The sequence below is a fragment of the Dromiciops gliroides genome, chromosome 1 (genome assembly GCF_019393635.1).
Source record: "Dromiciops gliroides isolate mDroGli1 chromosome 1, mDroGli1.pri, whole genome shotgun sequence".
NCBI classification, from domain to species: domain Eukaryota; kingdom Metazoa; phylum Chordata; class Mammalia; order Microbiotheria; family Microbiotheriidae; genus Dromiciops; species Dromiciops gliroides.
Genome location: NC_057861.1, coordinates 441,104,308 through 441,127,193, shown reverse-complemented (window position 1 = coordinate 441,127,193; position 22,886 = coordinate 441,104,308). Strand labels below are relative to the sequence as shown.

Genomic DNA, 22,886 nt, shown 5'->3' with positions numbered 1-22,886 from the left:
GAAAGTACTCCCTAGTCAGAATGGGAAAGGTGTAGGAAGGAAGGAAGCCTTGGAAAGGTGCTGTGGGTGCTTGTAAATGTCAATGCCCTACAGAAAAGCCCCAGGCAAACCAGGTTATTAGGAAAATCTGCTGAATATTAGGTATTCTTTATCCATTTGGCTTTTCTTATTTAGTTTAGCTAGGCCAAATTATCCAAAATGTAGTTCAAGCCATCTCATATGCCTAAAATGTATCTCCTTCCTTGTCTATGATTCAAAATCCTATCTTCCTAGAGAGCTCTGTTCAGATCACTTCCTACATAACGACTTCCCTGATACCCCTAGTTTGAAAGCTCTTCCCTCCCTCAAATTTCCTTTATTTACTCATATGTATATGTGTTCTATTTCCCCTCCCCCACAAGTAGTATGGAAGCAGGACCTATTTCATTTTTGTCTGCGGAACCTCAGACCAACAGCAGCACCTTGTATATATTACTTAGAAAATGTTCCTTGAGTTGAATTCAGAAAGGCATTTTCCTCCGTATCTAACTGGTTCCTTCCCTGCTGTCTTCAAATATACCCAAGGTTCTCCCAAACTCAATTTAAAAAAAAAAAAAGATTCCACTCTACCCCACCATCTCCTCAAACTATGGTTCTATCTCTTCCTTTTCCATCTCTCTTCCTTTTCTTAAACAATCTCCTATACGCTGCCTCTGCTTGCTTTCTTCTCACTCATGTCTCAACCATTTGCAATCTGGTTTCCAACCTCATCATTCTAATGAAACTACTTTCTCCAAAACTGCCACATCTGATGTTCTTTTCTCTGTTCTCATTCTCTTTTTAACTCTCTGCAGGATTTGACACCAATGACAACCCTCTCCTCCTGAATATTCTTCATTCTTAAGATTTTCATGACACTATTTTGCCTGCTTCCTCTCTTACCTGTCTAAATGCTCTGCTCAGTCTCCTGTGCTTTCCCATTATCCATATCACGTCCTTAAGTATGAGGTCAAATATATATGTACATATAAGATTAATAAAATAGATATAGATAACAGATTCCTCTGAGATTACCAGGAGGAGATTAAACAGAAAGAATGAATATACACACACAAATGCGCATGTACGCGCATGCTCACATACACACACACACACACAAACACACACACACACACACAGAGCATTTCAAGCTCAACTTGTCCAAAACCAGTCATTACTCCCTCCTCCCCCAAAGTTCCCACCCTCTCTACTGAATTTTTCCCTTTCTTTTGAAGATACCAATGATCCTCCAGTCTCCCAGGTTTATAACATTGGCACTATTCTCCATTTGTTACTACCTCTCCCCACAAATCCACTTAATTGCCAAATCTCATCATTTCTCTCTCCATAATATCTCTCATATCTATCTGATGCCTTTGCTCTACTCACATAGTCACTACTCTAGCCCAGACCCATGTCAGCTTTCTCCTACACTTAATAGCAATGCCTCACTAATTGGCCTTCCTGCCTCGTGTTTCTTCCCACTCTAATTCATCCTTCACAAAGCTACCTACCTTAATTTAAGCAACCTTCATCATTTCACCACCCCCTGCCCAATCAATAAACTCCAGTCCCTTTAAAACCCTTCACAATCCAGACCCAACCTACCTTTCCAGGCTTATTATGCAATGGCTTCCCTGTATATCCTCTACAATCCAGACAAACTAGCTTCTCTGTTACTCACAGATGGCCTCTCATCTTTGTCCTGGCCATCCCCCATGCCTGAAATGTACACCCACCTCTCTTCTGTCTCCTGGAATCTCTCACTTCCCTCAAGATTCTACTTAAGCACCCTCTTCTACATGAAGCCCTCTCTGATCCCCCAACTCTGAACTCCCTCCCTCTCTATCTTGTATTTATATACCTTTATGTTCCCTCCCCATTAAAACACAGACTTCTTGTGAACAGGGATTTTTTCATTTTTGTCTTAGTATCCCCAGGGTCTGGCACAGTGCTTGGCTTAATGAATGCTTGTGGATTGGCTGACAGGAAAAAGGAATTTGCTAAACAAATACACAATGGAAACCAAAAAAAGTAGGGCAAATCCAGTGTCCTTAAGAGAACAACCTCTTCCAAGCATTTCTAGTGGCCCAATTTAGATACAATTGATAAACTAATTTTAAATTATTCTCATCTGATTAATGAACATTTTACTAGATGTTACCATGACCCAAATCCAGCATGCTACTTTATGGCCATCTTCATGATGTACCAACCAACATGGTTTCCTTCCCTCCCTGTCTCCCTCACCTTCCGACTTTAGTTCTGAGAACAATAATCAAACAAGTACAACCATATCTGGAAAGGACATGACAATTAATTGCCCTAAGTCAGCATCATTGTGACTTTCCTGTTCAAAACATTCCTCCCTGATCACTACTTCCCTATATGTGTTGCCTTTCTTCCCCCAACCATCAGCTCCTTGAGAGCAAGGAATATCTTCTTTGTTTACACTGATATCCTTTATACTTAGCACAATTTCTGGCACATAGTACTTAATAAATGTGTTTTCATTAATTATTACCTAATTATTAATGCAGATCAGTCTGGTAGAAGGAGTCCTAGCCTTGGTCTTAGAAGACGTGGTTTCCAGCCATGTGACTGGGAATAAGCCACTACACCTCTAAGTTTCAGTTTCCTCAGTCAAAAAGCAAGCATGAGAGTTGTAGCTTACAAGGTCTGTGAGGATCGAATGGGATAATGTTTGTAAAAACACATGAATTACATAAAATTAAGTTATCCCCAGGCCATCTTTTTGCTAACACTTTCTTAGTCAAATTCAAGTCACTGCATAGTCTCGAAAGTAATATAATGAAGCTATTTCTCTATTCTAGATTTCATACTTTTCAATAATTTAAGCTGCTTTCATCTGAATTAGTGATACTTTATTGTATCTGTAAAATCTGGATTTCATTAACCCTAAACACTGTGGAAGTTCTAGGATTTTTGTAAAGCACAAAAGATATTTTTGTGAAGGAGGAATCAGCTACATTTGTGGATGCTTGAAATTTGATACTCTCTAAAGAGTCCTCTAATAGAGTTTTTTCAAAATGACTTTCTATAACCATTTTCTTACATCAGATGGAAATAATTTTAACATTTCTCCTTCTCAATGATTCCATATGGACAAAATGCCCTAAAGGTAAACATGTATTAAAATTTTGGTCCTGCATTTAAACAGACTAGGAAGCAATGCCCCATTTCTGGAAATTTCTTGTTGCTTTGTGGAAAATGAGGCTTCTAATAGCACAAGTTTTTCCAAAGAAAGCCACCTGGCAAGTCTGATTCCAACTATACCCTAAAGCTATGTAATTCTCAAAGCAACTAGTCAAACTCAAGGCAACCCATATCTGGAGAACTCCCAAGAATCCTGTGGGTATTACTGTCAATATTAAAAGGCTAGAGTTAGGATCTGGGATTAGGGACAATCTTCCACTAGACTCAAAGCCCTGGAACACACTGAGATCTACCCTGTCAGACTTTTAGTTTAGTGATGAACTAGGATTCAATTAAATTCAATAAGCAGTTTTTCAGAGAGGCCACTACTTGGGAAAGTTTTCCTACATTCTGTTCTAACCTATTTATTCCCCTTTGAATTTTTTCCCAAAGCTCTAATGTAATTTTTTTTTAAATCCTGCTTCATTTCTTCCAGCCACTCTTGTAGTTCCTTTGGTCAAGCCATTTTTTTCTCAAGTTCTGCTTGTAGTTTTTGTGGAGTGACTCTTTTCTTCAAAGTTTAACTCTTGATTTCTTCTTTTGAAAATCGCCTGTTTACATGTATTGAGGAATGGCCTTTGTCCCTAAAAAATTAAATCAGCTCTCTATATATCTTTTTTTTTTTTTAGTGAGGCAATTGGGGTTAAGTGACTTGCCCAGGGTCACACAGTTGGTAAGTGTTAAGTGTCTGAGGCCTGATTTGAACCCAGGTACTCCTGACTCCAGGGCTGGTGCTCTATCCACTGCGCCACCTAGCTGCCCCCTATATATATATATCTTTAACAAGACAGATTTATCAGAAAAAATGTTCTGCTAAGATTTTTCTCCCCATTTGTTTCCCTTATAATTTTAACTGCATTGGTTTTGTCTGAGCAAATTTTTTCATTTTTTCTCCTGTAATTCTCTGTATCCCTTGTTTAGTCATGAACTCTTTTCCCAATGATAAGTGCAAAAGCTATTTTCTTCCTTACTCCTTTAATTTGTTTGTGATGTGGCCTTTTATATTTAAACCATGTATCCACTGGGAGCTTATCTTTTTATAGGATATAAGAAGCTAGTCTGTACTTAACTTCTAAACTGCTTTCCAGTTTCCCAGCAGTTTTTCTGAAATAATGAGTCCTGACTGAAAGAGTTGGAATCTTTGGGTTTGTCAAACACTATGCCACTATGTTCATTTGCTTCTGTATGTGGTATACCTAATCGGTTCCATTAGGCATCTTCTCATTTTTTTTTTTTTTTTGCAGGGCAATGGGGGTTAAGTGACTTGCCCAGGGTCACACAGCTAGTAAGTGTCAAGTGTCTGAGGCCGGATTTGAACTCAGGTACTCCTGAATCCAGGGCCGGTGCTTTATCCACTGTGCCACCTAGCTGCCCCACCTTCTCATTTTTTTAACTAATACTTAACTAATAATATTGTCTTGTAACATAGATATCTCTCCCTTTCAAAACCAAAATCCTTTCATTTACTACTCAATCCCTTACAATCTGACTTCTCATCTCATCACTCAACTGAAACTATTCTTTCCAGCTACCAATGAGCTCTCATTTGACAAAGCCTTTTCGCCATCCACATCTTTCTTAACCTCTTTGCAGCATTGTATATACTCTTTGCAACATCCTTTCGTCCAGGATACTCTCCTCTGGATTTTTGTAAAAATACTCTTTCCTGGTTCTTTTCCTATATGTTTGTTTGACAGCTCCTTCTCAGGGTCCTTTGAGGAATCATCATCTATGCCCTGGCCCCTATGCACAGTTATATGTATTCTGGGGCTCTGCCCTGGGTCTTCTCTTTCTGTATTCTCTGGGTGATCTCAGCAATTCCCAAAGTTTCAATTATAATTTTTTATGCAAATGACTTGCAAATCTAGATAATTTGTCCTCATCTCTCTCCTGAACTCCAGTCTATCTACTAGACATCCCCACTGCATGTCCCATACACATCTCAAACCCAACATGTTCAGAACAGAATGCATTTTGTCTTCCCCAAAACCTAATCTTCCTTTGTTACTGAGGCCACTAACATCAATCAAGTCACTAAGGTGTCAGGGGATGGCACCCTGATTCTCACAGGTGTTCATTCGTAATTTGTCATTTTTGTTTACTTCACATATCCAACCAGCTTCCAATTCACATTGTTTCTACTATACAATATCTCTCACATCTAAGCCCTCCTCTACTTGTGGTCATGGTCCTGGTTCAGGTCACCATGACCTCTCTCCTGAACCATTACAATAGCTGCTAAGTGATCTCCCTGTCTCAAATCTTCTCCTACTCCACAATCCATCCCCCACATAGCTACTAAAACTTCAATATGTTCAAATCTGGCCTCAACCTCTGTCTGCCTCAAGTTTTCTCAACTATAAATGGAGATAATAAAAGCACCTATTTCTCAGGGTTGTTGTGAGGATCAAATGAGATACCTGTAACATGTTCATAGCAGACACTTAATAAATGCTTGTTTTCTTCCTTTCTTCCTTCTTTCCCTCCATCCTACCATGCTCCAGGGACTACCTAATTCATCCTAGGTCACATACAAAATCCCTGTTGTCATTCAAAACCCTTTAAAACCTGATTCCAACCAACCTTTCCAGGTTTATTACTTTCTTTCATATACACTCCATTATAGCCTTCTTGCTGTGTCTCACTCAGGACTTCACATCTCCTCTCCTTTCTTTTGCATGGGCTATCACTGTGTTTGGCACACACTTCCAATCTGGAGAAGCTGTGGTTTTCTTCAAAGTTCAGGTCAAACACCACCCTGTGCAGGAGGCCTTTCCTAATCTTCCCAGTTGCTTGAACCTCCTCCTCCCTCCCAAATTATCTTGTAGGTAAAGTCTTCATATGTCTTTTGTATTTACCCTTCTCTGTGTTCATGCCACTTCCCTGACAGACTGACCACACAATCCCTGGGAGGAGGAATTGTTTGTACTTTTGTAGCTATATTACCAGAGCCCAACACACAGTGCCTGTGACTTCATAAATTCTTGTTGATTGATTAATGGGGTGCAACCAGTACGAGTGAAGGAAAAATCCATATTGATGAGTTCTTAGATCCACTGATAAACTGAAGTAAATACACACATATATAGTATAAATGAATAGATACATTCATATAAGTCTTACAGTGGTTGAGAGAATCCATACACACACACACACACACACACACACACACACACACACACACACACCAATCTCAAAAACATTTCTGGGGCAGCTAGGGGCACAGTGGATAGAGAACTGGCCCTAGATTCAGGAGGACCTGAGTTCAAATCTGACCTCAGACTCTTAACACTTACTAGCTGTGTGACCCTGGGCAAGTCACTTAACCCCAATTGCTTCACCAAAAAAAAAAATATATATATATATATATATATATATATTTCCAAGTATCCATTCAGTAGTAATTCTAAGTAGACATGATAATGAAGACAGATATATCAGAAAATGTAATAAACCCAAATTTTGTGACATCAGTTGAAACATGAATTTTTTCATGATCTTGATTACTAAGTAAGAGCATAAAAACAAACTGTTTTAAGGACTTTCCGAATCATTCATCCCTTGACAATCAAACAATTAATTTAAGATAAGCTGCCTACGAATTTTACTAAGCAAGCCATTAGCCTGATGCCAAAAGCTGCATGACATTGAAAATAATAAAATATACATTTAAAAAATATATTCTATAATTCTAACTTTCAGCTAATTCAAACCAGCTTTCCCTTCACTAGATTTAATTAATGATGTTTTACTGAAATAATCCTGCACAATGTCTTCAAGAAATAACAAAATTACTGTTCCTACCTTTGAATTTCTCCACTCCCATCCATCACCTATTTCCTCTGAATGTTTAATAAATTCTGCACAATGCTGCCTGAATGCTTCTTCTTCTAAGAACTCATTTTCTGCCATCTGTGGAAGGGGGAAACCCGCAAAGTTAGCATTAAAAATAGAAGGAACACTAAAACAATGTTAATTGTACAGGCAAAATTTTGATTCAACAAGTTTAAAAAGATTGTCTTATTTTCATTATAAGAAAATATCAAGATAAAAATCAGAAAACATTTTTTAACTGGGGCATATAAAAGTAATATGAAGCATACCGCTTCTCCTTTATGTTATAATGATACAGTATATATACCAGTTAAGCTTGAGGTGGGCCCCAGGTATAGAACAGCAGGGCAGGACTCCGAAGAAGAGTTTTGTCTCCTTGCACTTCTGGGCAGATAACTCTTCACAGTCTCTACAGAAATTCCTACCTTGCCTGCAATCTAAATTCTATTCTGCCTCTTCTTTTCTCCACTCCAGGAGTTGCAGAGAAAGAAGTGATTAATGGCAATTGTATGTAAGAATTTAGGTGAAAGAGAGAAAGAAGAAAAACATTTCTACCAAACACACAGTAATAAGTGAATATTGAATTTTTTTTCTCCATTTCAAATGTGCTCAATAGGCACAACGACAACTTACTTTTTTTTTTTTGGTGGGGTAATGAGGGTTAAGTGACTTGCCCAGAGCAACACACCTAGTAAATGTCAAGTGTCTGAGGCCACATTTGAACTCAGGTCCTCCTGAATCCAGGGCCAGTGCTTTATCCACTGCACTACCTAGCTGCCCCTGATAATTTGCATTTCTAAGTAGCACTTTATGCTTTAAAAAAAAAAAACATTCTTAACAACTTTATGAGGTAGGTATTATGAATTTTTCTATATTTTGCAGATGAGGAAACTGGTGGCTATGGGGTTGAAGTGATTTATCCAAGGGCACACAGTTTCAGAGCCAGGTTCTGAATTTACATCCCTCCTTACAATGAATCCAATGGTCTTTCTACTATACCCCACTGCTCTTAATGCCTCTGGAGATTTCACACTGTGAATGGAGACAGTAATAGTGGTTTGTAGGTAGGAAGAGAAGAAGAGAGAAAACAATATTCCCCAAAATAGATAGTGTGTGGAATATGGTTTAAAAGTTAGGGGGCAGCTAGGTGGCACAGTGGATAGAGCACTGGCCCTGGAGTCAGGAGTACCTGAGTTCAAATCCGGCCTCAGACACTTAACACTTACTAGCTGTGTGACCCTGGGCAAGTCACTTAACCCTAATTGCCTCACTAAAAAAAAAAAAAAAAACCAAAAAAAAAGTTAGTTAGCCTTTAGATTATATTCCCTTGTCAACTTTATGAAATCTGTAAGTTTAAAATTCTTATTAAAAACAGGGAATATCTATTTATTTGAAAATTAAATGAACTGGGGGCAGCTAGGTGGCACAGTGGATAAGGCACCAGCCCTGGATTCAGGAGGACCTGAGTTCAAATCTGGCCTCAGATATGGGACACTAGCTGGGTGACTCTGGGCAAGTCACTTAACCCTCATTGCCCCGCAAAAAAAAAAAAAGAAAGAAAGTTAAATGAACCCAAAACAACCTGCAGTGAGCTGAAGTATGAAATATATAGCAATTTATTACATAGAAATATCAATTTGTAGAACTGGAAGAAACTAGTCCAATACTCATTTTACATATAAGAAAATTGAGGCTTAAGAGATGTTAGGTGATACCAAGGGCATGCCTTGGTAATATGCAAAACTAAGATTAGAACTCAATTCCCAAAACATGTTATGCCATGCTGCCTCCCCTTCCTATTATTTTTAAGTCTTAACACTTAAATATAGGAGAACCTTACATACATGGATCCAATAGGGCATCATGCGTAATCTAAAATCTAGGGTGATCAGAAAAATGTTTTGGAGCCATTCTTCTGCAGGGAGAAGACCTGAAGAGTTTTAACTCGACAAGTCCATACATTTCTGAGAAAAGAGAGAAGCAAAATGGTTTGGATAAATGAAAGATTTGATTAAGCAGGTTAGAGATTTTTTTTAAAGTTAAATCCAATTAAACAGAATACAACTAACTAGAACCTTTGATTAACCAGAACTTTTTTGACCCTACTTTAATTAAGAAATTGGCCACATGGATATATTTTTAAAAACCCAATTGCCAGAGTATATGCCCTTAGAGTCACTGATGTCAAAATCATAGAAAGAAAAAGTTGGAAAAGACCTAAAAAGTCATCTAGTCACAAAATGAGTGGCATGAACTCTCTTTATAATATCCCTGACAAGTGATCTGATCAGTTAATCCAAAGGTCCTTAAACTGGGGTCCTTGAACTATATTCAGGGGATCTATGAACAGTGAAGAAAAAAAAAAGGAGTTAATTTGTTATGAAGCTCTCCTAGTTCATAGCACTTACCACTTCCCTTCCTAAGTATTCAAAAACCAAATTCTGGCAGCAGTACACAAACCAAAAACCAAATAAAATAACAGAAAAACGGGCACTTTTTGTTCAGTAGGCAGAAGAGTGGTGAAAGGAAATAAGGAAGATTGGAACATTCTAGAAAGGTTGGAGACTGTTGCTCATTGTGGCTACTCTACATCTAGTCCATTAGCAAGATTCTGTTAATTGCTCAAGACTGACACCCAGACTTTAAAATAAATAAATAAATAAAGTGCTGGGGAGGCTACAGACAACTGTGGTGCCCAGGGCAGTTCATCCAAGTGTCTGTAATATCAGTCAGGGGAAACAAAAATAACTGAAGATTTGAGATTAGAAAGTGAAGGAACCATTCTGGTCACCTATAGAGACCATACAATCTACAAGTACTCGTGAATTCAGAGGAATTTGGCCTCTCTGCTACAGAAAAACTAACAGATTGGATGAATGAATGAAGGTCTCTGTGATAAAGCCATCCAAAGACCAGACCCAGCTGAACAGCAAATCTGGTACTTTAGATACTACCCTACTATTCTACGGGCAAATTTGAGAACCTAAATGTAAAGTTACCAAGAAGTGACATTCCAATCCAAGATTATTGCCAAAGAGACTGCCCTACTCAGGTGAGACAGGCTTATCACCAAAAAACTGGACCCATGTGTTAAAGAGAGATAATACGTTATGTATGTATGCATGTGTGTATATATATATGCATATATATGACACATGCATGCACATATGCACACATATATAGCCATTAGCAATGTATTATGTCTGTATACATATAAGTCATAAGAAGTAATGAACTATCTAAAGTATAAGAGGGTTGAACTGGGAGCAACAAAGAAAGTACCAACACAGATGAAATCAAAGATCTTTTGAAGTATTAAAGAAGCCCTCAAGGGCATTATCAATTAAGCCAAATCTCTTTTACTTTGCTGCTTTTTCAATCCCTCCTATGCAATTATTTGCCAAATCTACTATTACAATATATTCCCATCCATCCTCCTATTTCTACTTATGCAAACCTAAGTCAGACCCTTATTAGCTCTAATTTGGACTATTATGATAGCCTCCTAACTGGTCTCACTGCTTCCTGTCTCCTCCCTCTCCAATATCTCCTTGAGGCTATTTGCCAAAATTAATCTGCTTAGTGCACAGGTCTGACCACATCCCACCCCCCCATAAAAAACCTTCAGTGCTTCCCCACACCTACAGGATAAACAACCAACTTCCTGGACCAGGCATTCAAGGGTCTCCAAGAGCTGATTCTAACTTACCTTTCCAGCCTTGTTTCACACGTTCCACTTTGTATGCCTCCCTTCATTCAAGCCAAACTGGATTATTAGCCTTTCTTGATCTTTCCTCTCTCCTTACCAACATTCATTTGCATCCATCATGCCCAAAACATACTCCTTCCCTTCCTTCAAGGCCCAGTTCAAAGTGTCAGCCACCACAATTAAAAGTTCAAGTTTACAATATTTAGAGGTGTGAATCACCGAAAAGATCACATAGTCCTCTATGCCTTTGTTTCACAGATGAAGAAAGTAAATGAGGTTAAGTGACTTGCAGGAGGTGACTAAACAATAATATCTACAATGCTCATTGCACTTTGGGCACTTTGCTTAAACTTTACCTTTCCAGAAGGGGCTTTGTATCATGCTTCTGTGTACATGCAGTACCCCTAATCAGGTCATAAACTCATTGAGGGGGGAAGCTAGGTGGTGTAGTGGATAGAGCACCGGCCCTGGATTCAGGAGCACTTGAGTTCAAATCTGGCCTCAGACACTTGACACCTACTAGCTTTGTGACCCTGGGCAAGTCACACAACTCTCATTGCCCCACAAAAACAAAACAAAACAAAAAAACCTCATTGAGGGCAGAAACTAGTTTTTCATCTTTGTATGCACTTAGCCAAGCATGGTGACTTGAGCATGGCAGGCATGTGCTTAACTTTAAACTAAAAATAAAATGTAATAAATGTTTTGTGAATTGAATTCACCATCATTAGTACTACACCATGTAGTCCTGTTTAAGAAAAACTCATATTCAGAATGAGATCCTAACTCATCAAGTGCAGATTAAATTGCATTCATCATGCTCTTGTTATTAAGACAGGGAAGTATACAAATATATTTAGAAAAAAAATTAATGGTTCAAACAAATCTTTAGTTAATGTAAAATCAGTCAGAATATCCCATTCCCCAAACATTTCAATTAATTGAGATTTTACCATACTACTCAAAATAAGTGTTGAAAATTATAAATCCATTCAACAGCAATAGATAATCCAGTTAACATAATAGTGGTACTAGAAAGATGACGAAATATATAAAACAAAGTGATTAATTTTAGTTGTATTATTTTCCAACAATTTAAAATCTTGGCTCCACTGAAAGATATGACATCCAACAATTCAAGTACTATACAACTTATCCAAAACTGTATTAAAAAGGACCTATGGATTCCTGTCATGAATAGTCTGGACGAGGTGGCCACTGAGGTCTCTTCCAACTCTGGTTTGCTAGTGGGGCTTCTCACTAAAAAAGTGTTGGGTCCCAACCTTACTTTCCAGGAAAGTAATAAAAATGCTAGGACTCTGGTGTTCCTGGGGCAACCACAGAACAAAATGTCTGGGATCATCCTTACATTTTGCCCAGTTTTGCAAGCACTGGTGGGCCAGAAGAGCTCAGAGAAGCCATAGGTCTAAAGCATCTCTCCCCCCTTCATAGGTTATCAAAAATCCAACCAATTAACCTCAGCTTGTTATGCAAAGATACTTTGAGAGACAGTTCCTGGAACAACAAGGTCTAAGGGACTGAGGAATTTCCTTTAGGTCTGTTGTGAGACAAGACAAATGCTAACTGACAATCTTCGTCCTGAATGGGAACAGATCGGCATGGTTGCCATAGGCCAGAGGTTTCTCTGAACTCAAGATGTCTGTCAGGGAAGAAGACTTTGAATTTCTATGACTGATTAAAAACATTGTTCCAACCCTTAAAAAAAAAAAAAAAGGACCTATGCATCTCCACTTAGACCATATAGGCATGTCATATAATTTGTTTGTTTCTTGCTTTTGTATATTTTTAGCTCATTAAAAATGAAAATCTAGGGGCAGCTAGATGGTGCAGTGGATAGAGGACCGGCCCTGGAGTCAGGAGTACCTGAGTTCAAATCCGGCCTCAGACACTTAACACTTACTAGCTGTGTAACCCTGGGCAAGTCACTTAACCCCAATTGCCTCACTAAAAAAAAAAAAAAAAAGAAAATCTAACACAATTAACATAGTTACACATACCTTTCAACAGTTTGAGTACTCTGGTCCTCTCAAGGTTTTATACTTTTAGAAGTACAAATTGGGATATTGGAACTTTCATTCATTAGACGACATGGCATTTTGCAAAGACCCCTGGACCAAGAGGCAGGACATTTATGTTGGAATCTCTGCTCTCATATCTACTAGTGGTATGACTGTGGGCAAGTCACTTAAACTCTCTGGGGCCCAGCTTCCTCTTCTGTAAAATGGGGATGGTAATACTTCCACACATGACACTCTGTGCCTCACCAGGGGCTGGCTGTCCCCCATGCCTAGAATGCCCTCCCTCCTCACTTCTACCTCTTGGAAATCCTGGTGTCCTTCAAGTCTCGGCTAAAGGGCCAACTTCTACATCCAATCTCTCCTCATCCTCCCAATCTGCAGGTACAAAGTAAATACTCCCTAGACTCCTTTGTATTCATTTTATGTATATTATGTACATACTTAAATATGTAAGCTGCTTCCCCATTAGATTGTTGGGGGGTTTTTTGGTGGGGCAATGAGAATTAAGTGACTTGCACAGGGATCACACAGCTAGTAAGTGTCAAGTGTCTGAGGCTGGATTTGAACTCAGGGCCTCCTGAATCCAGGGCCTGTGCTTTATCCACTGTGCCACCTAGCTGCCCACTCCCCATTAGATTTTAACCACCTTGAGGGGTCACTATATATCACTTTTTGTCATTGTAGGCACAGTACTTAGCACAGTGCCTGGTACATAAGCGCCTAATAAATGTTCATTGATCCACTGATTGATATACCAAGCATCTCAAAAGTATTAGTACGATTTTAAGTTTTAGCAGCTTGAGGAGGAAAGTAATTTTTTTAAAAACCATGAAACACCATCTAAAGGTGAGTTGTCATAGTAGAGTGTTTTAATGTTCTCAAGTCACTTTCCTTATAACAACCCTGTGAAGCTAAAGGATGCAAGTATTGTCCTCATTTTATAATAAGTCCATCGACAAGTACTCATTAAGCACTTACTCTAGGTGATACGGGATGCAAAGACAGAACAGTCTCTGCTCTCAAGGATTTTACAGATTAGAAAACTGAGGCTCACATGGGTAAAGGGACTTGCTGCAAATCACCAAGCAAGCCAGTATCTGTCAGAGCCACTATTTTAAAAGTCTTGCCTCCTGCCTCCAGGTCCAGTCCATCTTCTTTCCACTATATCATCCTGTCTCTCCATAATGATATTTCCAGTGAAGATATACACATGCATATAGTATCAATGGAAATGCTCCCCCCAGGGTGTGCCAGCACTTTCAGTCCAAGCTCTCTGCATGCCTATGAGTAAAGCATAATGTCAGAGATAATCCTTAAAGATAGATAACCTTGTACACGGTAAACACTTGATATTTTTAAACAGATCTGAGTCCAGGGCACTGTTAAGAACAGAAAACAGTCCATTCTAAATATAAAACCTAATTCCAAACCACACTTTTTCCTTAACAATGAGCCTTTTATTTCATATGGAAATAAATGTTTCATAGCAAAAAAAAAATATCAGATATTTAATAAATATCTTATTTCAGATCATACTCACTAAATAGTTGTTTTAATTTTTATAAGCTTCTAACTACAAAACTTTCAGATGCAGCTAAAGTGTGAGTGATTTCCACTGAGCAGAAAAGGTAGTCTTACCAAATTATAAATCTAGCAAACAGGATAGGAAACACATAAGAGCTTACCTTGAAACTACTGATATTATGGCTCTTTGGAAAGGCAAGTCTATTGAACTCAACACCATGGATAAGCATCATTCAATTGCTCTTTCTTTTTAATTTAAAACAATTTCCATTGACTACCCTCCAAAATAACATTTTGTGTGATTTTTTTTCTAATGTAGGTGGAGCTGACTTTTCATTATTTTTGGTGGGTGACATTTCATTTTACAAACCTAAAAACCACATAAAATCAATATTACCTAGATTGGGAAAAGGAGGCTTAAAGAGATAAAGAAAAACAAGCATCTAAACTATTTGAATATACCAGATTATTATAAGATTGTGATTTTCATATTTGTAGTATAGCCTTCCCACAAGCTTTTGTGGACTAATGAAGTTAGCTTCCTGGGGGGGGGGAGGCGGGGGGCGGGGGGGGGGGGGCGGGTGGTGTTTAGAATGACTGAATGGAGTTTTAGGTCAAGAGAAGATGAGATCTGGAAGCTTCACAAAGTTTTGGAATACTAAAGGATGGGCAAAGCTTAGAAAGGAGATACTGTTCAAGCAAGATCAGATGTGCTCTGTAGGCAGACCCAACACCAGTGAGAGCATCATTTGGACCAAAGCATGACCCAGGGGAAGTGTACTTTTTCACCCACTGGCTGCACAAGCAAGAGGCTGAGGGTGTCTTCTCTCTTCCATTCCCTAGATATGCAGACAGGGATTTTTCTCTATAGGGCTTCCTACACCTGCTACATGGATTTTTCATATTCACAGTGGTGTATTTTTTTAAATTTATATTGATCTTTTTACATAAAGAGTTATTTCTCCACTTAGAATATGACTATAAATGTCCCTAGATTTTGCTAAAGGGGGTGTGGGGTTGGGGGGTGGGGAGAGAAACAGTTTGGAGTTGATTTTATATAAACTAGTACCTTACCCATTTGGGGTACCCAGGTGGTCAAGTAAACCACCTGGGGGCACATTTTATGAGATATTTATTGCGGATTTTCTTAGCTAAACTCCCAAGGACAGAATTAGATGGGCCTGGGGCATTTGTTTGTCTTTGTCCCTCTGACTGAATCATTATTAATGTTACTCCCTACCCGGAAGGCCTCCCCCAAAATAGGTATTTCTTCCACCTCCTCCTCCTTGCCCCACCTCCAGTAATAATAATAAAAATAGATAGCTTTTGTATAGCATTTTTAGTTTAGAAAGGACTCTGCATATGTTATCTCATTTGCTCCCTACACCAATTCTGTAAGGCAGGTGTTATTATTAACCTATTTTACAAATGAAGAAATTAATGCTGAAAAGTTGAATGACTTGCCCAGGACTAGATAGAGTTAGACTGGATTTGAATTTGGATCTTCCAACCTCACAATTCAGAGCTCTATGGATTGTGCCCGAGGCGGGGGGGGGGGTGGGGGGGGGGGGGGGGGGGGGGGGCGGGCAGGGGAAGGACTGCCTCTAGTGTCCAGAAAGAGATATGGAAGGGGAAGTGAAGGCAATGTACTAAAAAAGAAAGTACTGCCCCAAATGGCCCTAAAGGTGGAGACAGGACTAGGAGGTTTTCAGCCATTCCCCTTTCTGATTTTGAAAGACAAGAGTGATAAAAGCTTAGATAATTTATTGGTGGCTACAGTGACACTCTAAGCAGTACTGGTATATTATGCATTTTTTTAAATAACTAAGATAATTTCTAACCAACTATACCAGCTTTTCCCATAAGAAGAGGTGGCAGCTGTCAAAAAAGTCTGCAGTGCCAAATCTTGGCCCTGTTAGGTGACAGGATATTGTTTTGATAGTTACCATATGATGGGCATATTTTTTTTTTTAATTAGGGGGCCTAGAATCTGAAAAGCCACTTCCCCTCTTCAGATGTAGTTGTTTGCAGGAACAACTAATAGGAACCTAACAACCTGACTGAATACAGGGATGTGACTAAAGCAAGCAGAAGAATGAAGGAAAGGTATATACTGTTTATTAGTCCCAGGGTGGGGCTTTTATCCCCATTCAACCAATAAACATCAGTTACCAAGGTGAGTTCTAGGTCTACAATGGCTCTCCCATCTCCCCTCTCTTCTCTACTCCCACTCCCACCACCCTTGTTGGAGTTCTCAATGTCCTGTTGCCTAACCCACTGCAATGATTTCCTAGCAGCTGGTCCAGAGTCCATTCTTGCCCCTTTCTAAACCATTCTTCACGTAATTGCCAAGCCATCATCTTTATGCATATATCTGGCCTTGGGAGACCCAGTCAGGTGAATTCCTGTCCAATGACTTCACTTCATAGTCCAGCTTTACTACTTGCCAGCAAGGACACACATATGTCACCCCAGAGCCATCACAACCCCAGGTCCTGTTGTCATAGTGCCCCTTCTTTCAGGGCCGCCCTCCAGTTCCCATAGGAACCCAGGTCAAATATTCTGTATAACATCCCTAAAAAGTTGTCATCTTGCCTTTGCTTGAAAACCTTGGGGAGGGGCGAAGAGCCCTGCTGTCCCCCCAAGGCACATAACTCTGATTCTTAGAAAGCTTTTCCTTACATCAAACCTAAATCTGACTCTCTTTTTAATTTCTACCCACTGCTAGTTCTGTCCTCATGGAACAAGCAGACAAGACAAATCCCTCTTTGCAGGGAAGGCCTTTCAAATACTTGAAGAAAACTATCACCCTGACTCTGCCATTTATTAGTTAGAGACCCTTGGGTAAATGATATCTAGAAAGGAATATAATAGCTCATGTATATATAGTGCTATATGGTTTACAAAACATTTTCCCTACAACATCACTATTAGGCATCCTGAGGTTCAAGATGGGGAAAGAGAGGTGAAGTAACTTACCCAAAGTCACATACTTAGTGTGAGAGAGGAATCTAACACCTTCTGACCCCAAATACTGTTATCTTTCCACTTGAAATACTATTCACTATTAAGTTATTAGCAATTTAGTTTAAATTAGTTCGAAAGGCTTGCAAGGCTCTCAGGAATGGGATACTGCATTACTAAATTTTAGCAGGTGGAGGTACAAATAGGAAAGAGTTTAGAACATAGGACAATTGGATACATGGGTGGGGCACTGTGGTGGGGGGCCTGGGCAGCCATAACATTTTATGAGCACCTAAGGGTACTGAAATGGAGCAGTAAAAAAAAAAATGGGACAGATGGAAAACACAGCCTACTTCACAATTTTTCCTGCTAACAAACATATGGACTTGGAATAGCTGTTAGAAAGTTACAGAATGAATTTTCTACAATGGCCTTTAGCCAAAAGCAATACAATTCTGACCTAAAAGATATGTTTTCCTTATGGCTTTTTGGTTTATTTTTCTAAAACACAAAAGAACACACGCTGGACAGTTGTGTACCAACCAATGCAAATGAACTAAGAATTAGGCCAAAATGCACCCTTAACAGAATGTCTCAAGAAAGGTTTAATTGTTTTTATCATTTAGGAATATTTGCTAGAGCTACTTGGAAGGTAGAGCTTGAACAAAAAAATCATACTCATACTCATGTGAAATGTTTCAGCCTTTCCTACAACATGGGATCACAGAACTAGAGATGGCAGGGGGCCTCAGAGCCATCCAATCCAAACCCTTATTTTACAAAGGAGGAAGCTTGAAGCCCAAGGAAGTGAAGACTTGCCCAAGGTTAGTTACAGAGATAGTAAGTTCAGAGCTGAGATTTTAACCCAGGCCTTGACTCCAAAGCCAATGTTCTTTCCATTCTAACATACTGCCTTGCACATATTTAAAAACTCTATGAAAAATAATCAAATAATTTTTTTTAGGTTTCACTTTTACTTTTTCATTTTTTTACCCATCTATTTTCCTTTCTTTTTATTAGACTTTCTACCCAGTCAACAAATTGTTCTTTTATCATTTAATCAACGCCATATGGGCAGAAAACACATGAGGCAGGACTAGAAACCTCAACTCCTTGAAGAATCTAATGCTCTTTCTACTAACATCAGGCTCACTAAGCTTCTCTTTGCTTAACAAAAGTTTTCTAGAGTGTTCTTATAAAACTGAAGAACTCAGCTAAAGTAGGTATGTGTAAAATGTATTTTATGGTGTTTTTGAAGTCTCTAATAAAATTCTGCCTCATGGAAAAGATGGTACCTGAGCTAAGGCCTGAAGGAAGAGGATTTCAACAGGTAGAAATACAGGGAGATCCTCTTCCTGGCAGAGAACAACATAAGGCAATTCAGAAGCAAGAGGGGGAAAGCAACTTAGGGAATATAAATAGTCCCAGTTCTGGAGGGGCAGGGAGTATGTAAGGAGAATGGTATGAAACAAGGCTGTAAAGGTAGTTTGGACCCAGAATGAAGAACCTTAAATGCTGAACATAAGAGTTAAAGTTTATTCTATAGGCAACTGAAAAAAAAGACCAGAAGCCTAAGTGGATAGCCTAGGAAAGAGGTAATAAGGGCCTGAATTAAGGTGGTGGCAGTGAGTAAATAGGGGTTAGATGGGAGATATTGCTAAGGAAGAATCAACAAGATTTAGGAAGTGATTAAATGTAAGAAGCCCAGAAAGGAAGAAGATGGCAAAGTCTCAAGCCTGAAATAATAGTCCTACCTTTAAAAGAAAAAGGGAAATTAAAAGAGGCAGGATAGTGTTTTTGGTTATTCTTTTATTTGTGGCTCATGTGGCAACTCCTGTGGAGCCAACCATCCCCACCAGCTGCCAACAAACTGCCGCCTATAGGGTAGACAAGGCACCCTGAGGGACAGACAAGAGACAACATGTGCCAAGCAAGTGCAATCACCATCCTAGGTCAATCACCACCTTCCCTCAGACCCCAGTGGAGACAGCCTATGATTCTCAACCCAAAAGCCTTGGGAATAGGAGTGATCCAAATCACAGGCACTGCCTAAAGCTGTGGGGCCCCTGTAATCACTGAGGAGACCAATCACTGAAATGAGCTGGCCAATCTTCCTCAAAACCACCAAGTGCTAACCAACTGCTCTCAATTCGAAGGTAAGCCCAAAGGCCCCAGCAATGGCAGCAGCTTCCAGCCTAGTTCTCTGCAGCCATCATCCCAAGAAGCAACTCTCTAAGTGACCTGGCAATTGCTTCTACAGGTTCTGAAGTCACAGCTATTGAAGAAAAGACAGTTCTCACCACCAAAGCCCTTGGCACTTTCAAATTACTCAATGTGAGTATGATTTTATCACTAGAAATGATGTTTTAAAAGATGCTTTACCAATCTGCTTTGCCTCTGCAGCCTAAGGACCATGGGGATTTTCCATCTGACTTACAGCTGAAACCTGTATTTGTTGTCTACCCCATGAGAAATGTGAGTTCCTCGAGAGTAGGGACTGTCTTACTTTTCTCATTGTATCCTATGCTCTTTGCATAGTAAGCACTTAATAAATGCTTTTACAATCATTCATTCTTGGGGGTGGGGGGGGGGAAGATGGAAGAGGAGCTCACTTTTTTTTTTTTTTTTTGCAGGGCAATGAGGGTTAAGTGACTTGCCCAGGTTCACACAGCTAGTTAAGTGTCACGTGTCTGAGGCTAGATTTGAACTCAGGCACTCCTGAATCCAAGGCCAGTGCTTTATCCACTGCACCACCAAGCTGCCCCTGTAAAAGAGGAATTGGGTTTTTTGGGTTTTTGGGGGTTTTTTTGTTTTTTGTTTTTTTTTTTTAGTGAGGCAATTGGGGTTAAGTGACTTGCCCAGGGTCACACAGCTAGTAAGTGTTAAGTGTCTGAGGCCGGATTTGAACTCAGGTACTCCTGACTCCAGGGCTGGTGCTCTATCCACTGTGCCATCTAGATGCCCCTGGAGCTCACTTTTTTACTAAGTCTGAGTTATCAGGACACAACTAGGAAGAGAGGTCCCGGAGATATTCAAAAGTATAAAGCTGGAGCTCCGGAATTCAAGGCTAGAGCTATAGATTATTGGCAGTCATCTGTAATTAAAGCCATAGTAGTGGATGAGATCAGCAAGGGAAAGAAGAGAATCTGAGGCAAGATATTTGGGAAATGCTTAGGCTTGGGAATGGAAAGAAGAGGTACCAGCAAAGGAAACCAAGAAGAAAGACCAGGAAATACCATCACAGAAGTAAGAGGACAAAAGTACTAATGATGAGTGCTCATCAGCATCAAATGTCAAAGAGGTCATTTTGGTGATACATTTCATGGAGCTGATGAATGAATTCTGCCTATGTGTCCACTGGAAAAGTCACTGAAATCTCTCTAGACTTCAGTTTCACAGAATCAAATATTTAGAGGTGGAAAGGGCCTTGGAAATCATTAACTCCAATACTTTATATCTGGGTAAACAGAGGCCCAGGGAAGTTAAGTGATTTAGCATAGACCGCACAGTTAAATGCCTGAGATTAGATTCCTCTTGTATCTCTATGGTCCCTCCCAGGTCTTAATCCTATTATCTTAAATTTAAAATTACTACAGGGCTTATGAAATCAAAATGTTTTGGAAACTGAGTTTCAGATAAGCTAGGAAAAGATCAATGTGAAGCTATCCAATAAGCAGTAGGAAATTCTAGACCAGAGGTGAGGCAAAAGGACTGGCTGGAGAAGTAAATTTGGGTATCATAGATACAGAGTAGAGAGCTGAAACCAAGAGACGGCTAATTTCCCCAAAGGAGCAAACAGAAATAAGAGCAAGGAGCCAAAGCAGGCATGTGGGACAGCCATTGCAAAGCAGGCATAGGGCAAAGGAGTGTGACTCGGAGAAACAGGGAGTTTCTGGCCAGTACTGCTGCACTATACGGTGTGTAAAGGGGGATAAAGGATGAGAAGACAGCAAAAGAGGAAAGAACCATATGTACAAAAATAAATGCAGCAGTTCTTTTTGTAGTGGCAAAGAATTGAAAATGAAGGAGGTGCCCTTCAACTGGAAAATGGTTGAACAAACTGTGGTTTATGATTGTAAGAGGGAGAGAAATTAGATTTTTGTTAATTGAAAAAAATAAAAATAAACTTAAAAAATAAAATGACAGGAAAGGTAGGAAGAGGCCAGGTTATTAGGAGGTCTAAGTGCCAAGGAGGCGTTGATATTTGATTCTAAATATAACAGTGATCAGAGCTATGCTTTAGAAAAATCACCTTAGCAGCTAAGTCAAGGATGAATTGGAGTGAAGAGAGGCTTGGGGCAGGGACACTACTTAAAAGATTATTAATGACGGGGCAGCTATGTGGCTCAGTAGATAGAGCACCATCCCCAGATTCAGGAGGACCTGAGTTCTAATCCAGCCTCAGACACTAGACACTTACTACCTGTGTGACCCTGGGCAAGTCACTTAACCTTCACAGCCCTACCAAAAAAAAAAAAAAAGGTTATTAATAGACCCTTCAAGATATCATGAAGACCTGAACTAGAATTGTTGCTGTGTAATGTACAAGAGCTTTTATGACAGTAGAACCACAAGATCTGGCAACAGATTTGATTTGTATGGTGAAGAATTGAAGATGACACAAAGGTTTCAAACTTCAGTGACCAGGAGGGTCCTGAAGCCCTTGACAGTAATAAGGAAGTTCAGAAAAGAGGAGAGTTGGGGGTGGGGGAAATATGAGTTCTGTCTTGAACATGTTGAGTTTGAGTTTCCTCCAGCACATTCATTTTGAGAGATCCAAAAAGGTAGTTGGTGATGAGTGACAATAGCTCAGAAGAAAGGCTAGGATAGATAAAAAAATCTATGAATCACCTGCCTAGAGATGATCATTGTACCCATAGGAGTTGATGTGATCACCAAGAAAAGATATATGGAGAGAAAGAAAAAAGGGCCCAAGACCAAGCCTTGGGATATTTCCAGGGATATTAAGAATGACATAGGTGAAGAACCTCCCTATTAGTGAGAAACCAGATTTAGAAAAGAATTTCTGCTTACTGGCTCTTACATCTTTTGAACGTTAAAGACCATGAAGTAACATACTTTGGGGAAACTCAGACCAGGAGGAATGGGAAAGCCTCAAGAACAACATTCTGACAACACAGAAAAAAAAGAAAAGAAAGAAATTTTTCTGAAAGACCAATGTAGATTCACAAGGAACTTACCAACTAACTTAGATTCCTTTTTAAAAGAAGTGTATGGAAGCTGTAAGCAAGGTCAAGTAGGTTACCTGAGAATGAATATGAGTGTAGCACAGTAAAAATAATAGTATCAGGAATAATAAAGCTCAGAATGAGATGAGGTGAGGGAAGTTAAACACAACCAAAGGGAGGAGGAAGTGGAAGGGAAATGGTATCAGTTATATTAAGAAAAAAAAAAAAGAGGACTAAAGAATGGATAGGACCTTTTCATGGAGTAGATGGAATGATGATAATTAATAATAAAGAAAAAACAGAACTCCTCAATTCTTATTTTCTGTTTTCTCTGAAAAGGAGAATGCCTTTTACACTGGAAATAGCAGAACAAAAAATAACTAAAATAGTTTA

General features: G+C 39.3%; 1 protein-coding gene across 3 annotated transcripts in view; it reads right to left on the bottom strand.

Moving 5' to 3' along the window:
* Positions 1-22,886, bottom strand: part of ATG10 (autophagy related 10) — a 339,312-nt gene that overhangs the window by 309,479 nt on the left and 6,947 nt on the right. For 2 of the 3 annotated variants that reach the window (XM_043970681.1, XM_043970670.1), the window contains exon 2: positions 7,039-7,146. The exons of the other annotated variant lie outside the window; for it this stretch is intronic. In XM_043970681.1, the coding sequence (XP_043826616.1) occupies positions 7,039-7,146 (108 nt within the window). The remainder of the gene's footprint in view (positions 1-7,038; positions 7,147-22,886) is intronic. 3 annotated transcript variants of the gene reach the window in all.